This window comes from Notolabrus celidotus, chromosome 6, assembly GCF_009762535.1.
Source record: "Notolabrus celidotus isolate fNotCel1 chromosome 6, fNotCel1.pri, whole genome shotgun sequence".
In the NCBI taxonomy this organism is placed as follows: Eukaryota; Metazoa; Chordata; class Actinopteri; order Labriformes; family Labridae; genus Notolabrus; species Notolabrus celidotus.
Window position 1 is genome coordinate 35,758,184 of NC_048277.1, and position 21,011 is coordinate 35,779,194.

Consider the following 21,011-nt stretch of genomic DNA (forward strand, 5'->3'; position numbering starts at 1 on the left):
TTTGTTCCAAAAACATTTAATTTGCTTTAGGAAAGAGGGATTACAGTACACACTGATCCATTCGGGTTACAGGTCACCAATTAAGAATAAATAACTGGCCATGTTAATACAAACTCTGCTTGTGTTCTTTGTACAGTCACTAAAAGAGCGGATCAAGTCACTGATATTCATAGTAAGTGTTGTTCTCTGATCACAAATATCTCGCAGATCTCTTACAAAATGTCAGATAAATCCATCTTCATTTCTTTATTCAACATTAACAACGATTCAAAGTTAGCAAGTGGAAGGAGAAGCAGCTAATCTCTTGCACAGGATATTGTTCCCTTTTTATTTTTTAAAGATGTTTAAAAAATGAAGTTGCCTTTGCAGTGCTCTCTTCTAAATCAGTCCAACATTCAGAAGGTTCTCTCACTAGAATATCATAAGACCCGGCTGGATCTGGACTTCACCGGCAGGAGAAGTAACTCATATTTGACATATCATCGGCGTTGTTGCACCACTTATAGGCACTGGGAGTGAGCGTGGTGTTGCTGCCTGAGTGGAGAAAAGCCTCACATCCAGACTCCAGCTTTCTGAGTCCATATACTGCATGGAGAGAAGTCTGAGTGAAGGAAAAACATCACAATCTCTCCATCCAGAGCGCAGAAGCTTATGATACAAACCCCCTTTAAAAGGTGTGAGAACAGTCAAGTAATACCATGAGAGAGAGACCTGGTAGTGTGCATTTAGAGGCAGTCCACTCTTACAAAATAACCTGCCCTGGAAGAACTTGTGATATAGCTTTACAGAATATAGATTTGCTTTATTAAGGATTTTTCAGATTGGTAGTAAAATAGATTTTTATCGCGATAAGGCCAAGTCGAGTATTAAAAGAGATTGTGAGCACAAACAAAGGCACCCTGTTTGATTTGCCGTCCCTCTCTCTTGTTACTTTTGGCACATTCTTGAGCAATCGTAAGGTCACTGTTGATTTTCCTGGAATCTGAAGTGTTGGACTACTCTACCCAGAAGTGTCTGCTGCGAAGCGAGAAACCCTGATACCTCCTATTTGTCTCTATAGAAAATAAACAAAGGAAAATGTAAAAAGATCCCCCTTTCTATTCCTTAAAAAATAAACGTGTCAATCTATATATACTCTTCTGAAAGTAAGCCGTTTTGGTCCTCTAATATCAAAATGTACAAAACATTACAGCTTTTTTGTTATAGTTTAGGAAAAAAAAAGACAGAAGAAGAAGAAGAAGAAGAAGCGATTGTTTGTCACAGAAACAATCTTGATTAGTTATAGAAGGAGGGAGGAGAGAAGTAGCAGAGAAAGAAGAGCAGGCTCTCCTCTCTCTGTTTGTGAATCTGCCTGCTCCGTCGTCCGACCAGGATCCGTCTGGAGGAGCTTCTGAGTCTGCATTCAGGTCATATGGGAAGAACCCTGAAGCATCATGATCATAGTTAGAAGACTTTAAGGAGTCAAGTTGTACATGATGATTAAAACAGGATTCATGCTGAAGTAAAGGTCTTGGTTTGTAAAACTCAAACTGAAATATCCCTACACTTTAAATTTAGTGATTTAAGAGACGGCCCTTTGTCAAACTCAAACTTCTGGAAGCTCTGGAGTCAGATTTTTATGAACTATGAACCGAGGAGACCAGGATGTTCAAGTCATGTGCCCCTTTTCCCATATGAGGTGAATGCAGCGTCGTAAAGTCCAGAGAGGTGGTAGTCGCTCCTCACTTCGGGGGAGGTTTAGAAGTACGGGACGGCCGTAAGTTTGTACCACTTGACCGTCTCCTTGCTGAGGTCAAAGTCTTTGAGTCTGAGCGTGATGCCGCCCAGGAAGTAGTTCTCACGCAGCGACTCGGCACTGAGCACGCTCAGTTGAAGCTCACGCAGGCCCAGGGTTTCCTTGCTGTAGCCGCTGTACACCAGCTGAGGAGGAGGAGGAGGGAGATAGGTTAAGTGGGAATAAATGAGCGAGCTGACAGGAAATACTTTACATTTATACAAAACAACACCACAGCTCTTACGTCAGGGGACATCAGGGACTCTGAATATGTAGCTTTGAGTCTCTCATGTGCTTTAACAATCCCAAAGTGTCAAATGTTTGAAAGCTGAGAGGTATTCACAAACATTTTAAAACTCAAAGAAGTCAGGGAAGCTTTATATCACAATCTAAATCTTAATAATCTTTCTTGTTGCATTCATCAATATTTCAGAGGACGATGTAAATCCTTTGTCATTTATCTCCATGTCATAAAAATGTAGAGAGAATTTTTTAAAAACATTTCTTTACCACATTTAGAGAAAAATTTGAAATCTTCTTCATATTTAATTTTGTTGTGAAAAATATATTAGGTTAAAATCACTGTTAAATCCAAATGCTAAATCTAAATGTTAAATATAAATATAAAAGTTAAATATAAATGTTAAATCTGAATCTAAATGGTAAATATAAATATACATTTTAAATATAAATCAAAATGTTAAATATAATCTAAATGTTAAATATAAATTTAAATGTTAAAGATAAATTTAAATGCCAAATATAAATATAAATGTTAAATATAAATATAAATGTTAAATCTGAATCTAAATGCCAAATATAAATCTAAATGTCAAATCTAAATGTTAAATCTGAATCCAAATGTTAAATATAAATCTAAATGTTAAATCTGAATCTAAATGTTAAATATAAATATAAATGTTAAAGATAAATTTAAATGTTAAATCTGAATCTAAATGCCAAATATAAATATAAATGTTAAATATAAATATAAATGTTAAATCTGAATCTAAAAGCCAAATATAAATCTAAATGTCAAATCTAAATGTTAAATCTGAATCCAAATGTTAAATATAAATCCAAATGTTAAATCTGAATCTAAATATTAAATCTGAATCCAAATGTTAAATATAAATCTAAATGTTAAATCTGAATCCAAATGTTAAATATAAATCTAAATGTTAAATCTGAATCTAAATGTTAAATATAAATATAAATGTTGAATATAAATCTAAATGCCAAATCTAAATGTTAAATCTGAATCTAAATGTTAAATATAAATATAAATGTTAAATCTAAATCCAAATGTTAAATATAAATCTAAAAGTTAAATCTGAATCTAAATGCCAAAAGTAAATCTCAATGTTGAATATAAATGTAAATGTTAAATCTAAATATAAATCTTAAATATAAATATAAATATTAAATATAAATTTAAATGTCATATGTTAAATCTAAATGTTAAATGTTTCTCTGTGGCACTAAATATTTAGCTGATATGTAAATTCAAACTGCAGCCTAGCGGAAATACCAAAATAAAAGCTTCATAAAATGTTACAGACTTAGCGATAGCAACTTATCTTGTCCGTACCACAGACTGGGTCAGTTCTGTCTCTGAGTTGTGAAATCTCTTGATGAACTCCAAAACGGCCTAGAAGGAGTCAGTGCTGACAGACTGTGGTCGGGATATCTGTATGGCTTTATGAAGCTTTTTTTTTTGGAACGAACGGCACCCCATACAAATTCACACTGCCGCCTAGCGGGTTGTTGACGCCCCATGGTCTTTAGGCGTCCTTGTTGCTCATACTTAACAGTATCTTTGTGTACAACATGAGCACACAGCTTCCCAAACCATAGGATGAGTGTAATTTGAAGAAAGGTGTGCCAATCTATAAACACAGGGGATCATATTTCTGGTCATTCCTCACCATCTCATTAAAAGTCGGGTTCCTGGTTTTCCTGGAGATCTTGGTCTTGCGTTTGGAAGTCTTGTGTGGGTCTGGGAGCAGGTAGGTTTTCACATATGGGTTAGGATCCGTCCCGTCTTCAGACACCTGAAGGTGAGCAAAGGGAGGGATGGTTTCAAAGCAGACAGTGTAGCATGCACTTCTTCAAACATATGAAAACATCTGAGGTCGTGTTTACCAGATCTCTGATGTGCATGACCATGATGAACAGGTTGCTGTTTCTGTACGAGATGGAGAGTTTCACTTCTCCCTCCACCCGACCAGAGGTGGGGCTCAGCGGAGGCTCTGCAACAATCACACACCACAGATCACATCAACAACACGGACATGTTTGGTTTTTGTCAGCTGATAAATATCTAAATATACTGACATAATAATGATGAACACGCTGACATAATTATGAACATTAAAGCCAGGTATAAACCTTCAACTGTGCAGACTGGGACTGAGAAGTTCAGGTGTGTACCTGGTGCTTTCGGTGTGGCGTCTAAACCTTCCGTCTTGTCGTCTCGTGCGATCGGATGAAAGAAGGTGTAGATCAGGTCACACTGGAGTCAGAAAACAAGAGATCCCTTTAACAACTGGCACAAAACACTCACTTTCCCCCCTCTAACTTGTTTATGTGTGTTTGCTTTTACCTGGTTGACCTCCGTGGAGCTCCTCATCAGGTTGTGGACGTAGTTATTGAGCTCAAACTTCCTCTTGGCAGCCACCTCTTTGATGTGGGTGCGACCGAGCACCATCTTATTGGGGAAACTAGAGAGGAGGAAAACAAGATTATTTATTATTCCTCTGAAACTGATGCAACTCTGAGGCTGCATGGCAACAACATGAAGGTACAAGAGGAACACTGAAAAGAGAGATGCTCAACAAGTGAAGGTTAGACTCTGTGCTCCAAAAACAAATCACACTGGGTGACATCTTGATGTTTTAAAAAGGAAGTATTGTATCATCATTTTTATAAAGGACATTAAATCAGTGAAGGAGACTCTGAAGGGCAATCTTACCTTTTAACCTGAGACATATTTTAGGTGCTAAATTACTCATGCAGCTCCAGTAGATGCTGCAATGTCATCCTTGTATTTTTCACTGATATGTGACGTCCTGAATGTTTCTCAAAGCGTGTGACCACATAACTCAGAGGATCCCTTCAGAGACCAGAAACAGTCGTCACAGTGGCAGAAACAGAGAAAGATCACTTCTTACAGCTGCCTGCAGGGGACTCTCCTGCAGCAATCCCACAGTTTCTTTGTTCCTGTTTCCTTAGAATAACTCTAAAAAGATAGAGCAGCCAGAGACGTGAGGCTCCAGCTCGTGAAAGCCCGCCTGACATAGTGAGAACAGTTTGTTGTGAATGCTTTGAGGAACGTACAATGTTACAATGTCATTTAGCAGACGCTGTTATCCAAAGCGACGTCCATACGAGAACAAGAACAACACAAGCAAAGATCTAGACAAGAGGAAACAAGATCAGTCAGAGTAACAAAGTGCTTCAAGTCCATTTGGGTGCAGGTACTGCCAAGCAGTGTGAAGGCAATGCACAAAAATAAATAAGGAGCATCTACAATGAAGCAACCAAACCATTTAAGACCTTCCATTATCATCATCAACAATTAACATCACCACAATAATGACCAAAGTACCAAGTGCTGGGTCACTCCAGACCTGAACACAGAGTCCCAGAGTAGAGCAGGACAGTGCGAGTCAACTGTAGCTGGAAGACATGATCTGCCACTGGGGACAACAGTGGAGAACAGTCTAGCTAAGTGCATAGTGCTTCCTAAAGAGCTGGGTCTTTAGCTGTCTTTTGAAAGTAGAGAGGGACTCTGCAGATCGAATGGAGTTGGACAATTCATTCCATCATTTAGGGGCAACAGAAGAGAAGAGTCCAGCTAGTGATTTTGAGGCCTTGTGTGCTGGAAGCACTAGGCGCTTTTCAGAGGCTGAGCGTAGCGGGCGAGAAGGGCAGTAGACCTGGATGAGGGGTTCCAGGTAAACTGGAGCGGTTTTGGTGACTGCTTTGTAAGTCATGATTAGAGTTTTGTATCTGATGCGAGCTGCAACTGGAAGCCAAGTGTAGTGAAATGAGCAGGGGAGTGACATGAGCTGTCTTAGGCTGGTTGAAGACCAGACGTGCTGCACGTAAACAAGAAAAACCTTGAAAAGTGCGTAACAAATAAAGTCTGATTGATTGATTCAACATGCAGAGCAGCCGTCCGTCAAGCATCAGTGGATTTTATGTTTTTTAAGAAGGCCTTACATCTCTAGTTTTATGTGTTGCACAAAGTCACACACAAAAAACAGGAAACAAACAAACTTACATGAGCTGCAACAGACCGGCTAACATATCTGAGTTTGTAAATGGAGTCTGGAGGCTTTGAAGAGAGAGATACTACATTTGTCTCAAGTTAAAAAGGATCTTACCACAACAGAAAGATCTAATTCTGGAGTGATCCTTTAATGCACGATGTCTGACACTCTGAAAAAGAAATCTAAGCCTGTTTAGAGGTTGTACTGTCGTGCTTTTTTTGAGCATATTAGTCATTTTTAGTCAAGGTTTCAAACTCTGGGATTCCTCTTTAAGACCCTGAGGGGGGATTTCACTAAGAATGGTTTGTGGCCGCTGATAGCAGCATGAATAGAGCCACATTTTCCCCGGCTATCTGCTCCGTCTCATCATCTAATTCACAATATTGCAAAGGAGCAATCAAATTTATGCAAACAACACCAGAGCACAAAGATGCTGTTTGCTCTACAGCATTTAACCCTGTGTGCATGCATTGTGAATGAGACATTGTTTTTAAGCGGGCACAAAAGCAGCACACTCCTTCAGTGAATCCAGCTCTGAGAGTCCCAGCAGAGGAGTCGTCTTACCCGGGCAGCTTCCAGAGCGGGAAGACGATGGTGAGTTTGTTGTGGAGCTCCTGAAACTCATCGAAAGTGCGGAAGACAAACTGCGGCTCATTCTGTCCCTCCCTCATCAGCCTCACCACGTACGTCTGCACAGAGAGGAAGAGTGTGAGGAAGAGTGTGAGGAAGAGTGTGAGGAAGAGTGTGAGGAAGAGTGTGAGGAAGAGTGTGAGGTAGAGTGTGAGGAAGAGTGTGAGGGAGAGTGTGAGGAAGAGTGTGAGGGAGAGTGTGAGGAAGAGTGTGAGGGAGAGTGTGAGGAAGAGTGTGAGGAAGAGTGTGAGGGAGAGTGTGAAGGAGAGTGTGAGGAAGAGTGTGAGGAAGAGTGTGAGGGAGAGTGTGAGGAAGAGTGTGAGGAAGAGTGTGAGGAAGAGTGAGAGGAAGAGTGTGAGGAAGAGTGTGAGGAAGAGTGAGAGGAAGAGTGTGAGGAAGAGTGTGAGGAAGAGTGTGAGGAAGAGTTCGAGGAAGAGTGTGAGGAAGAGTGTGAGGGAGAGTGTGAGGGAGAGTGTGAGGAAGAGTGTGAGGAAGAGTGTGAGGAAGAGTGTGAGGGAGAGTGTGAGGGAGAGTGTGAGGGAGAGTGTGAGGAAGAGTGTGAGGGAGAGTGTGAGGAAGAGTGTGAGGGAGAGTGTGAGGAAGAGTGTGAGGGAGAGTGTGAGGAAGAGTGTGAGGAAGAGTGTGAGGAAGAGTGTGAGGGAGAGTGTGAGGAAGAGTGTGAGGGAGAGTGTGAGGAAGAGTGTGAGGAAGAGTGTGAGGGAGAGTGTGAGGAAGAGTGTGAGGAAGAGTGTGAGGAGAGTGTGAGGAAGAGTGTGAGGAAGAGTGTGAGGAAGAGTGTGAGGAAGAGTGTGAGGAAGAGTGTGAGGGAGAGTGTGAGGGAGAGTGTGAGGAAGAGTGTGAGGAAGAGTGTGAGGGAGAGTGTGAGGGAGAGTGTGAGGGAGAGTGTGAGGAAGAGTGTGAGGAAGAGTGTGAGGAAGAGTATGAGGGAGAGTGTGAGGAAGAGTGTGGTGGTGATGTGATGTGAAGGAGCAGACGTACTGCAGGTAACTGAACTCACATAGTGCTTGTCGGGGTTGTATCTCTTCTGGAAGGAGAAGATGGAGGCGTGCAGGATGCGGCCCTCCTGTTTCAGAGTGTAGGTCTTCGGGGAGAACGAGAGGATGGGCTCGTCGTTGGTGGGCAGACCGGAGAACCGAAGCTGTGCCAGGTTGTGGATGAAGAAGTTGAACTTGGTGGCGACGCTGCCCAGACTGGACTCGATGAGCCTGCAGGGGGAGAAGGATGGAGGGTGCTGATAGTTTATCTTAAGCTCACACATGTTTCTAAAGCTACAACTTCTCCTTCATGTGTCTTTACTGCCACCTGGTGGACATACATTTTACTGCAGCCAATAAGATGAAAAACAAAAAGGAAACCAACAACAGTCCCTGTTCTCTCTGTCTTTAACCGAGCACTAGCTCTGCAGAACTCAAAAGACCTTCAAGAGTGTTTGATTTCACATTACATGTAGTGTTTTAATTTTAAGAATGAGCAGGACTAAGCCCAAGCTTCCAATAACAGAATCACAGCCTATTTATTTGGAGGAGAACTACAGTAAATGAGTTTACCTGGTGAAGAAGATGGTAGCCTCAGCGTCGGTGTTGTGTGGCTGCAGAGCGTCGAACACGTATTTTAGATCCTGAGAGCCGGTCAGCTCTGGAAGTCCTGAAGACGTCATCTAAGATACAGACACACCAGAGGAGGAGGAGGTGAACACTTCTTTCACATATCTTTATTCCCACAGCAGCTCAGCTTATTTAATTACCTGTCTTTTTGTACAGTTACTTTACGACCAATATCTTTTTCAATCTTCAAACTATGATGAGAGTGATCAGAGAGTTATTGTGTCTTAAAATCGCTCGTAAAAATACTGAAACATCATCAAACTGGACAAGTTTGGTCATGTTTAAGTTTGCAAAGTTTATCTCAAAGCCTGGAAAAGAAAGCAAGATAGTCTCTTAAATGATTGGATATCTTGTCCTAATTTTCTTCTCATGTTCATGACCCTGAATAGACCTGCTGTGAGCTCTGACCCTGGATTGTGCAGGGTGGACACCCTCTCTACTTTCAAGAGTAGGCTTCAAACTTTCCTTTTTGATAAAGCTTATAGTTAGAGCTGGATCAGGCTTGGACCAGCTCTTAGTTATGCTGCTATAGGCTTAGACTGACACACTGGGATCACTTTAACTCTTCCTGTCCCATTAAAGTTACTAACCATAGACCTTTCTGGAGTCCCTGAGCTCCCTTGTCTCGTAGGTTCCTCTGGATCTCTGCTGCTGTGGACGTGCCAGACTCCAGCTGCTACAACTACTACTATCCGTCTCCCCACTATCATCTCTCTCTCTTCATCTCCCTCTATCCCTCTCTCCAACACGGTCTCAGCAGATGTGTGTCTAACATGAGTCTGGTCCTGCTGGAGGTTTCTGCCTGTTAAAGGAAGTTTGTCCTTGCCGCTGTAACTTGCTAAATGCTGTCTGGAAGATGAGATAAGATGAGTTATGTTGTTTTAAGTTTACATCTACTCTCTTAAGCGTTACCAAAGCAGCAGATGTTTTGAAGTAACGGTCGCCAACTGCAGCAAAAAGAACAGATTTCCAGGACTAAAGTTAAGCACTGACTGATGATGAAGTCAAAACTGCTTTGCTTGCATTTCTTGTTTTTCTGGCTCATGCAGGTGCAGGAGAAAATAGTTCAGCTATATAAGAGGAATGCTTTTAAAAGAGGGACACAAATATGGAAAAGATGACAAAGAAGAGGAATAAGGAAGAAAAATGTGACATGAAACGAGGTCAAGTGGAAGATGTATGACTATAAACTGAATATTTTGGGGGTTTTGGACTAAAAGAGGAAACAAGGCATTTTAAATAGATTAAAAATGAGCAGTTAAAGCCTGAGCCCGTTACAGAGGCTGTAGTCCTCGCTGCGTCGACTCTCAGCCACAACCTTTAGCTGCGTGTCTTCCCCCGCTCTCTACTCCCCAAATCTCCTGTCTCTCTTCAGCTGTCCTATCAATAAAGGCATACAATCTTCTCTCCACTATCATCTCTCTCTCTCTCTTCATCTCCCTCTATCCCTCTCTCCAACACGGTCTCAGCAGATGTGTGTCTAACATGAGTCTGGTCCTGCTGGAGGTTTCTGCCTGTTAAAGGAAGTTTGTCCTTGCCACTGTAACTTGCTAAATGCTGTAAAGTGCTCTGCTCATGGTGGATTAAGATGAGATCAGACTGAGTCCTGTCTGGAAGATGGGACTGGATCTGATCCGGTCTTGATGTTGGGTCTTTGTTAATAATGGAGCATAGAGTACGGTCTAGACCTGCTCTGTTTGGAAAGAGTCTTGAGATGAAGTTTGTTGTGACTTGGCGCTTTATGAATAAAGATTGATTTATTCCATTCTCTGTATACGTAGTGTGTGTCTATTTGGTCTGTGTGTGTGTTTGTGTTGCTTTTGTGTCTCACCAGGGACAGCAGGTTGAGGAAAAGCCCGGAGTGCTTGCGTATGAGGTTGTAGGCCTGACAGCACAAGTCTACAAAGAGCTGGAAACGACTGGTGGGACGCTCGCCCCCGTTGATGACGTACGCCATGTCGGAGGTCAGGACGAACGGAGCGCGGTCCCTGATGGGAAAAGAGGGAGAGAGGGTTTAAGCTCGACTTCTGTGGAGGGAGAGAAGTTAGGGAGGGAAAAAGGCTGGAGGATCAGAGGTCTTTGGTTTCAATCCTCAGGGGAAATCTGGATTAGGGAAGAGAAGAAAAGAAACTACCACACAGGCAACTTTCAGCAAGGGACTGAAAAGCTTCTGAACATGTCAGGGGAAGTGCTCAAAGGTCACAAATTAAGGCTGCTGTTAAAGAGAAGCTGTAAACAAGAACACTGTGTGAGCTACAAACCAAAACATGATAAAATAAACATCAATCTGAGGAACAAAGGGACTCAAACTGGGACTCAAAGGAAATGAGAGCCATGAATATTTTAGTTTGTATTACCCGGCTTTCTTCCTGATCTTCTGGTTGTGGAAGATGCTTCATTCTGATTGGTCTAAACCCCTTGACAATGGTTATTAACTATATTCTATAATCAGCAGGTAATCATCTGTTAACTACCTGATTATGAAACAGAAAGAGAATCTGACTCATCAAACCTTTAAACCCTGACGGGACACCACATCATGTTTTATCTGACACGCCTTTAATGACACACTCGCACGTGTTCATGATCATATCTGATCTCACCTCTTGAAGCTGCCGAACATCTGAGCGTGTCCCAGGAACTTCCCGAAGTCGATGTGGAACATGTGACCGGTGGAGCGCAGCATGATGTTGTCATTGTGGCGATCACAGATGCCCAGGACGTAGGTGGCCACACAGCATCCTGCACACGAGTAGATGAAGTTCTCTGAGGCCTGAAGACAGGGAGAGGAGAGGAAAGGGTTAAGGCTTTTATAGAAGAACTAAACATGCTGTTAAAGAAGTTGATTTCTGGAGAGAGGTTTGAGTGCATGCAGACTTTCTGAAATGGGAGCTGCAGCCTTCAAAAAAAGAGGTGCCCCAGGTTTGTGTGTATCTGGTGACAACTTTAATCCTGCTGGAGTTCAGGGTCAGACTCTGTGCTGTAGATTTGTCAGGTCAGAGGTTGGAGGTGTGGAGTAAGGTTTCACATTTATAGATGTCAAAGGTCACAAAGTTCTACAACCGCTATAAACTTCAAGGTTCACTAAGTGTGTTTAAATCCTACACAGCCAGACGAAGCCTTGTGCTTACAGGTCACATCATAACGTATTAAAGTGCAGCTCTAAAAACAAAAGGTCTGTGCGTTTACCTTCTCATACTCGTCCTCAGCCGGGTTGTACTTGCGGAGCCACTCTGCCAGAGGTTTGTCTTTGAAGGATCCGGTGACTCCGTACTCCACCTGGATCTTTCTCAGAGTGTCGGAGGACGGCACCAACTCCACCATGCCTAAGAAGAAGAAAGAAGAAAACTGATCACATATCTCCATTTACTTTAAAGTTCTTTTACTGGTTTTAAAAGCTTCCCTTTGAAATGTTCCTTGTGTATCACACAAAGAGAGAGAGCTTTCTGTACATTAAAACAACGAGCTCTCTGAGTGTTTTTAGGAACTTAAAGACTTACACTTTTAATCTGGCTTTTACCTTGGAGTCATTTCTTTGTAGTCCTGGATTGCATTATTAAAATCATTTAGCATATTTTTTATTTTATTTTATTTCATTCTATCTAATTTAATTTTAAATTTTTTTCTGGGATTGTAATTATTTTATTTTATTTTTTCTGATACCTATCTGATTTTATTTTATTGATTTTATTCTAATTCTTATTTTATTTTCTGATATTTATCTGATTTTATTCTAATTATTTCATTGTTTATTTTATTTTATATTTAAAATATTTTATTTTAAGGATTTTATTGTACTGAATTTATTTGGTTTTTTTCTGATAATTATCTGATTTTATTTTATTGATTTCATTGTAATATTTTAATTTTATTTCTAAGTATTTCATATCACTTTCCTCTATCTTGTATCATTTCACCTGTTGCTGTATTTTTCTGTCTCTCAGTTTTCTTTTGTGAAGCACTTTGGGCTGCATGGATGAAAAGGTGCTTTATAAATAAAAAGGAGTTGAGTTAAAAAACACATCACAGCTTCTATCAATACATCAAAGAGGACTGGATTTCTATGAATTATCAGAAAATGTCATCAGGAGGTCCCAAGGTACGGTGTTTATGATGAAACTATTATAAAGGGCGTGCACATGCATCATATTCAGGTCTGCAAAGCTGAAAACTATGGACTCCTTCTGGGTAAAGAACTTGGGCGTCCTTCCCTCGACCATGGTGTTTTAAAGGTGACATATCATGCAAAATTGACTTTTTAATGGTTCTCTACCTGAAATATGTGTCCCTGGCATGTATACAAACCCCCCGAGAATGAAATAAATCCATTCTGCACCTGTTCTGATTTCTCCACCTTTCTGTAAATGTGTGTGAAACGAGCCGTTTCAGACTTCAGTGTTTTTGTTACGTCACAACAATATCCGGTCTGTCACGGAGTCAGAGCTCGGAGCTTGTTCAGCCCATAGACTGTATAAAATACAACTCAACCCCTCCTCCGTTTTTCATTCCCTGCACACGTGTGTGCTAACAAAGAGCTTAGGAGGGAGGCATGCTAGTTGTAGGCTGTCTTAATAAACACAAAGGTCGGTTTTACTCCCCACGTCTGCAGATTTGAAGATCTAGTGGATGATTTTTATTTATCATGGATAAGTGCTAGCGCTAGTTAGCATAGCCACTTAGCTACATGTTGGTAGCTGTGTACCAAGACACACATCGACATACTGACAAATAAAACAACAAGAAACACTAAATCTGTGACCAATCCTTCAGAAAGGTCCTGCTGCAGGCGCCTCTCCGTCAGGATCAGATTCTGGATCAGATTCTGGATCAGATTCAGTAACGTGATCTCTGAGCAGCCGTGTATATTCAGCCAACATGTAAACATTAGATCAACATGCCGGAGAGCCGAGGGCACATCCACTTCCTGAGGGGGCGTGGTCAGAGAGAAAACAGAGTGTTCTGAGGAGGACTGAAGAAGAGGGATTTTCAGGCAGACCAAAATCTGATTTCAAAGTGTTTTTTTGAGCATAAACTTTAAAGATGTTTTGGGGACCTCTTAGACCAATATATGTTGATGAAAAAAGCGTGATATGTCACCTTTAAACTCAGAGTGAAAGGTATCTTTCTCTCTGAAAATGGAACTACTCACACACCTTACAACTGTAGTAGTAGAAGTTAGAGATGGAGAAGAGGATAAAAAGATCGTCCTGCTGGTACTTCATAAATGTCTAAGTTTGTGTCGGGTTAATGAGAGATGTCAGGGGGAGCCAAACTGCCTTATGTCTGGTAGTTTTGGCTTCATGTTCATAACCATCACACTCAGGACTGAACAAAGACATCAGGCCGACATACCTGTGTGACTCAGTGTCATTAAAAGAGTCTGAACTCTCACTTTGATTTCATTTGATGCATTAAACTTGAAATAAAAACAGCACATGTGGCTTTCTGTCTGCTGTTGGACTGCTACCTTTGTCCTTGCCGGTGGAGATGCATTTGAAGTTGACGATGCGGAGGTCGAGTCCCTCCTGCAGCCAGATCCGGTCCATGATCCGGATCATCTGAAGAGCCAGCATGTCCTGCCTCAGGTCCTCTCCGACCTGACACACAAACAGGGACAGAAATCACAACAACATTCCTCTCTTTTGTTGTCACACGTCGGATTCCGCTTCGGCCACCAGGGGGCGCAGCGTTCAGACGAGAGGCATGTAAACAACTGTGTCTACAACAAGCTCTGATGTAACTGACAACTCTGCAGCTAATGAAGAGCACGTGAGAGAGGTGCTGCTGTAACTCCTGATGTATGCTGTGTTTACAGCGCGGCGTGTGGGCGCCGTACCTTGAACATAACGTTGAGCTCTTCTCCCAGCGGGTCGGCGTTGACCAGAGCCAGCTTCAGGGGAACTGCGTTGGAGTTGAAGAAGGAGCAGGACTACACACACAGACACAGACACAGACACAGACACACACAAACAGATGATTTCATCTTCTTCACCACAACACGCTGCGGTGTTGTTTTTTAAGCTTCGGCTTTACAACAGGATACAATCATGCCTCTCTTTACTTGTTTGTGCCAGTTACCCACTTAGAGATGTTTTGAAGACGTAATGCATGTCATCATTTGACTTCCTGAAAACAGTCTCGATCTAATGAGAGGAAGGTTTGTTTTTGAAAGGTTTAAATCAGAGGATGTGAGATTGATGTCTGGGGAACAAACGGATCATTGTGTCTGAGTCACATCTATAAAAATGAGACACTGAGGTCAAGTCAAAGGGTCTGAGTTCACAGACAACCTAAACTAAAAGTCCTCTATGCAGCCTGAGGTTTTGAGGTGGATCCACAAGAATAACGTCAACTTTGTCTCATGCAATTCATTGTTTTATAACCAGTAATAATGCTCCATTAGTTACAGTATTAGAAATGTGACATGAAATGAATATATGTGAGATATTTGAAAGTCTTTGCATGTGTTTAAATTTAGAACCTGCCCTCATGAGATCATTCTGGCAGTGGTTTGAACCACAGAAGCTGTTCTCCTGCACTCTGTAATCCATTTTCAAAGTTTATTTTTGGGGCATTTTTAGCCTTTAATGGACAAAAGGTGGTTAAAGAGGGAGATGCATCTCAGGGGAGAGAGACCTGAAACTTTCACCAGATCCGTCTCCAATCCGTTGTGGTCTGGCTCCGTGCTCTCTGGTCCGTCAACACCCACCGGTTGTGTTTTCAGAACGCAGCACGGAGCAGGACCGGACAGCTGAAGTCATGTGACCGAGGTTTTCCACCACGGTAATTACTGAATCAAGGATTCTATGTAGATGTGAAAAGCTCATTCTAATTTAACAAACTCTTAAATTCAGGTGAGCTAAATTCTACAGACTGCACCTTTAAAGAGAACGGCTGAATATTGCACAGACCTTGGTTCATGTGTGTGTGTGTTTTCGTGTGTGTGTGTCACCTTGATGTTTAGCTCCTTGGCCACCAGACTGGGGCTGAGCGGCAGTCTGCAGCTGTTCCTCTGGAAGAAGTTCTGAACGTTTTCGAGGCCCTCCTGCAGCGCCACCTGAACACACACCAAAACCCATCACACACACATCATGCTAAACACAACACTGCAGTGAAACCACAGCTTCACACTCACCTGTCGTGTAGATCCCCCGGCTTGTCTGACCCTCTCTGCGACGGTTCCCAGGAGGGTCACCAGGTTGGTCTGTTTCTCCAGCTCCGCCCTCAGCTTGGCTCCACACAGACACAGCAGGGAACCCAGCACACGCTCGTAACGCTGCCCCCAGGCGGGATCCTGCACGGCGTCTTTCAGCAGCCTGCAGACATTGAACACATCACAACAGCCACATGTAAGACACAGAAACCTGAACGAGCCTGTTTTACCAACTTAGAGTGAGTCGAAGCGTGACTATCATCTCTCTCTCTCTCTTCATCTCCCTCTATCCCTCTCTCCAACACGGTCTCAGCAGATGTGTGTCTAACATGAGTCTGTTCCTGCTGGAGGTTTCTGCCTGTTAAAGGAAGTTTGTCCTTGCCACTGTAACTTGTTAAATGCTGCAAAGTGCTCTGCTCATGGTGGATTAAGATGAGATCAGACTGAGTCCTGTCTGTAAAATGGGACCGGATCTGATCCTGCCTTAATGTTGGGTCTTTGTTAATAATAGAACATAGAGTACGGTCTAGACCTGCTCTGTTTGGAAAGAGTCTGAGGAGAACGTTTGTTGTGATTTGGTGCTTTATAAATAATAATATTTTGCAGGTCAGCAGAGGCATGCTGTTGTTCTTTAGCTAAAATGCACTCTTATAATTTTATTTATGTCACTTAATACTGTAACTGCAATATTGAACAGTCAATCAATCAATCAATCAATCTTTATTTATAAAGCACCAAATCACAACAAATGTTCTCCTCAGACTCTTTCCAAACAGAGCCGGTCTAGACCGTACTCTATGTTCTATTATTAACAAAGACCCAACATCAAGACAGGATCAGATCCAGTCCCATCTTCCAGACAGGACTCAGTCTGATCTCATCTTAATCCACCATGAGCAGAGCACTTTGCAGCATTTAGCAAGTTACAGTGGCAAGGACAAACTTCCTTTAACAGGCAGAAACCTCCAGCAGGACCAGACTCATGTTAGACACACATCTGCTGAGACCGTGTTGGAGAGAGGGATATTTAGTCTGGCTTTTATGGAGGTCTTTTTTCCAAAAAGCTTTGTATAATTTATGATTTAAATGTCACTTTATATCTATTTATTTTTTACTCTTCAATTGAATTCTTTGAGTACACATTTTTATTCATCTTACACTTTTATCTTTACCTTTTTTTGTTGTCTTAACTAGTTTTGTTTTATCTTTTGTTTACTTATTTCCTTACTATTTCCCCTTGTTGTTTACCTTTATTCATTTTATTGCAATTGTTGTGCATTAGCCTCTTCTTCTAAACCCATTCCTGCTTTATGTTTAGTCATTATATCTTTAATTTTTGATTGTTTTCAGTCGCTGTAAAGCACTTTGAATTGCATTTAATTTGTATGAAATGTGCTCTATAAACAAAGCTTAATTGATTGAAGATTTTGCAATGTGTTTATTGTGAATGCTTGTATTGAGAGCAATGATGAATTTGTGATTTACTGTGCAGCCTGTGCAACTTTCTGATACTCAGCATTTACTGAAATACACTGTCTGTCAGATAAATGTTATTTTAGGACCCACTTTTCCACCTTCTCACTTTTGACTATTTGAACACCTTGTTGCTGTTTCAGTGCTCCTGCAGACTCACCAGTAGAGGTAGTGGGCGATGTTGATGTTGCCTTGAGCTCTGGACAGCAGGAACATGACGAGGGCGCTCTTTAGGTGACACTCAAACTTTAATGCCTGGAACGAGACGAAAGAGAACACAGGCTGAATAATGGATAGAGGGACTGTGAGGGAGTAAATACACAAGGAGGACTGGATGGATGAAAGTGTAATGATTGCATGATGTGTTGTAAAGTTTATGTGAAGAATGTAGTTGTGTGTGTAACTTCAGCTCCGCCTACCTGCACTAACTGAGGCAGGTAGTCGGCCAGTTCATCATCACTGCTCTTCTCAATCCAGCTGACCGCCACGTTTCTCACCTCAGTGTCTGCAAACCTACGAACACAAACAGTTACACACACTGCAGTACTAAACATTAAACGTGTGTGTGTGTGTGTAGGTGTGTGTGCAGCACAGGGCGTACTTTGATTCCAGCATCTCCAGTGCAGTTACAGGGGGCAGAGTGGGCCAGTGGTGCAGCAGGGAGTGGATGTGTGCGATGCTGGCCCAGTCCCAGCTGGGCACACTGGCCAGCACTTTGGGGAGGCTGCTGGGGTGGTCCCTCCGACAGTGGAGCCTGTGGTCCCAGAGGAGCTGGTGATCTGAGCGCTTCAGGCTGGAGGGAACAGAGAGAGAGGAAGGGGATGGTACATTTCAGATATTAAAAATGTATAAATCAAGACATTAGGCAGGTCATTTGTTGGAGGAAGTTTGCACCTGGATTTATGAGTTAAGCAACAAGCTTTCCACATGAAAACAACAATTCTCATGAGAGGAACGATGAAGTCACCCCACACGACAGACGTCACCGTGTGTGATTTTGCCCACACGTGAGAAACTACAGCCCCACGAGTGTAGTGGAGGAATGAATGAGCAGTGCAGAAAGCAGGCGGTGCGAGAGCCCAGTGAGAGAGCACTCTGTGCTGAGAGTGCCGGGTGAGTCTCATGGATGTTGGCAGTGTGGAGGAGATTTGGCTGGCAGCAGGCATAAGAGAGTATTTAGCGGGGCCTGCAGCAGCTGGAAGAGAACAGACACGCTGGAGGAGAAAACATACAGGCGTTTATGGGGGGAAACTTTGGCGCGCAGAGTCAGAGGCTTCTTTTTAAATCTCGTCTTGAAATCCAGAAAGTTCAGGAGGTTTTGGGTGGTCTGAGAGGAAGCCAGAAGTCTGTCTGCTCAAAGAAAACGGCTCCAAGAAATAGTTTCTGTGAATGTTTTTAAGGTTACTCCAATGAAGTATTGTAAATCTACAAACACTGCAGCTAGAAGTAACTGGAAGATAATCATACTTTATAGCAGGGGTGTCCAAAGTACGGCCCGGGGGCCAATCGCGGCCCAAGGTCCATTTATTTATGGCCCCAAGCTTCCATCTTAAAATGTGTTATTTATAGCACAAAAATTAATCCCATTCTGAATCATCTGTACATTTTCAGTTTCTTTCAAGCGCACAAACAAAACTAAAGTCAATCCAGAAATGTCTCAAAAAGCTTCATATGGACTACTTGTATAAAGGCAAAGCTCTGGGAATCCTGCAAGATGTCAATAAAGAAGAAACACAAGAACTCTTAAAACTGACAGGTTTTCAAATTATTGTTTTTATCATGATGTGAAAATGTTCTTGATGAACACTAAAAGTTCAGAAGACACAAAAGAGGACACAAGACAAGATCAAAATTATGAAATTGTGCAGAAAAGGCAAAATTTGGTGCATAAAAATTGTTCCGATCGCAGGAAAATAATCATTTTGTTTTTAAAATGTTGTCTGCTGGTCAGAAAAGTCTTAAAAACAACATGAAAAAGAAGTGTGATGAAATCCAGAATGTGATCCTGCCATAGAAAAATAATGAGACAATATTTTTCCCACACTGCCCGACCATTTTCCTCCAGAAGAAAAAGTTTGCTAATGTTTACATGGCTTGAGGAGAACTGAGGACTACCTAGTTACTGATTTATTGAGAAAAAAATTAAAATAATTGTTATTAAATTGATATTTCATATATAACTTTTAGGATTCCTAAGTCTCGGTAGGAGCCGCTGGCCCTGAGGTATTCTCATTTAGATTAGGAATGTTAACAATTAATCAAGCACCAATTCTATCACGTGGAACAAACATCATGTGGTCTCATATTTGGTTCAACTATCAGGGAGGTGTTTGAAGTTTAAAGCATGTTTCGATGTGGCTGAGTGACAGGTCTCCATGAGCGCTTTTTTTCTCAGCCGCCGGACTGATTATGACCCGGTTGCGCTCCCAGCTGACACCTGACCAGGTTCACATGCTTATTTTTCTCAATAAGAACGAGTAGACAGAAAACTGGACACTGTGAGTCTAAAATATGATGCTGTTCAGTTCCCTTGTTGAAGTCTGAGCCTTCACTTTTATGACTGTATGTCCGTGGAGATTATGAGCCTGCTCCACACGTTGATATTCAGCCTATTTAACATTTTGTATGCCTCAATATTACCCGTAGGTAATCAATACTGTCACTTATTTACATTGTGTCTCTAAGGAAAATTTTATTTAAGGGAAAAAGTGCATCTGGCATTGTTTCTGACATGGAAAACGTTTCCGTTTTGTAAATGATTCATCGATAATTGATCGTTAACATTTCCAAAGCTTGATCACAGAGATTACTTAAAGTTGACATCCCTGTGCTTGGCTCTGGAAAAGATAACATATACACTTAAGGACAAACAAGAGTTATTTGACGGTGTCTGGGGCTTATTTATTACTTTTCTTCAGGATAAGGATTTATCACACATATTGAACTCAACTGGGAAAGAGTTGGCAATGTCTGTAATATTGGTCGTTTTTGCAGAAACTGTTTTCGGACAGAATATTTGTGATAAAGAAATCATCTATGACAATGTACTCCCTTTGGTTATCTTTAGTTAAAACAGACAATAATAATGTTGTAACATTTTGTTTGTTTGTTTTTATTTTATATATGTGTATATATGTGCATGTGTATGTATATATAATTTTGTTTTTCCTTAGAATTTCTTTAATTGTAATTGTGTGTCTTTGGAAACGGTTAAAAAACTCAATAAACATATTGTTTAAAAAAAAAAATTGACATCCCTAATTTAGATTAAACAGCATTAGTCTACACACCTTTCAAAAGTAAGGTTTAATTACCTCAAAGTCAATTATCTCTTATATTCTTAAACATTTAAACCATGACAGATTACAGCCTTCATGATGCCATCTTGCTCACACTGCCTTAGATTCATTTTGTACTTTGCTTTATGGAGCGTGTTTGTTTAAAGAAGGAGCAGTCTGTCGATCACTGATGCCTCCACTTTTACTGGAAGTCATTCCTGCGAACTCATCTCTCATGAAGTGTTACAACAGAAAAGACACGATCCATTAACCGACACATACTTATGAAAATGTTCATGATATCTCCTCCTCTGTTGAAGTCTGTCCCGGGGAAAACATGGAAACGTTGTCTTACCCAAAATTAGAGGCTCTGCTGCAGACTTTCTCCACTTTACGCCGCAGGTCGGGGTCCAGCTCTTCCACAGGGGGCTCTGGACACGGGGCTTCTTTAGGTCCCACGTATAAAACATCCAGAGGTGAGTTGGGGAAGTCGACCTGGGAGGAACACAAAGAATTCATTCCTCTGAAGACATGTTTCTTCAACTTGAGATTTTTTCTTAGCACCATCTGACACTTTGCATTTGTAAAGAAATGATAGAGAAGGTCTCCATTTTATTTGAATGTACTGATTTCCTTTTACTTCTAAGTATTTCATCATGCGAGATGCCATCATAATAAAGCTGGTTTGGATTGAGACCAAAAACTGGGTCCAAATCAAAACCACAAGGTGATCAAAATGACAGTTTGACAAGACAGAAATCTGTGGTGCTGCTTCTTCTACTGACACCAGTAAGATAAGAA

At 41.5% G+C, this 21,011-nt stretch overlaps 1 protein-coding gene across 1 annotated transcript in view; it reads right to left on the reverse strand.

Moving 5' to 3' along the window:
- The window catches only part of pik3c2a (phosphatidylinositol-4-phosphate 3-kinase, catalytic subunit type 2 alpha), a 79,380-nt gene continuing 58,369 nt past the window's right edge, over nucleotides 1-21,011 (reverse strand). Inside the window, exons 15-33 of the mRNA XM_034684710.1 lie at nucleotides 20,566-20,705; nucleotides 17,534-17,725; nucleotides 17,352-17,445; nucleotides 17,093-17,187; nucleotides 15,442-15,622; nucleotides 15,259-15,363; nucleotides 14,143-14,235; nucleotides 13,774-13,903; nucleotides 11,496-11,632; nucleotides 10,910-11,079; nucleotides 10,138-10,294; nucleotides 8,250-8,359; nucleotides 7,700-7,907; nucleotides 6,616-6,740; nucleotides 4,380-4,497; nucleotides 4,208-4,289; nucleotides 3,920-4,026; nucleotides 3,703-3,828; nucleotides 1-1,920 (exon numbers count right to left, since the gene is read on the reverse strand). Of these exons, the coding sequence (XP_034540601.1) occupies nucleotides 1,738-1,920; nucleotides 3,703-3,828; nucleotides 3,920-4,026; nucleotides 4,208-4,289; nucleotides 4,380-4,497; nucleotides 6,616-6,740; nucleotides 7,700-7,907; nucleotides 8,250-8,359; nucleotides 10,138-10,294; nucleotides 10,910-11,079; nucleotides 11,496-11,632; nucleotides 13,774-13,903; nucleotides 14,143-14,235; nucleotides 15,259-15,363; nucleotides 15,442-15,622; nucleotides 17,093-17,187; nucleotides 17,352-17,445; nucleotides 17,534-17,725; nucleotides 20,566-20,705 (2,553 nt within the window). The 3' untranslated portion in view covers nucleotides 1-1,737. The remainder of the gene's footprint in view (nucleotides 1,921-3,702; nucleotides 3,829-3,919; nucleotides 4,027-4,207; nucleotides 4,290-4,379; nucleotides 4,498-6,615; nucleotides 6,741-7,699; nucleotides 7,908-8,249; nucleotides 8,360-10,137; nucleotides 10,295-10,909; nucleotides 11,080-11,495; nucleotides 11,633-13,773; nucleotides 13,904-14,142; nucleotides 14,236-15,258; nucleotides 15,364-15,441; nucleotides 15,623-17,092; nucleotides 17,188-17,351; nucleotides 17,446-17,533; nucleotides 17,726-20,565; nucleotides 20,706-21,011) is intronic.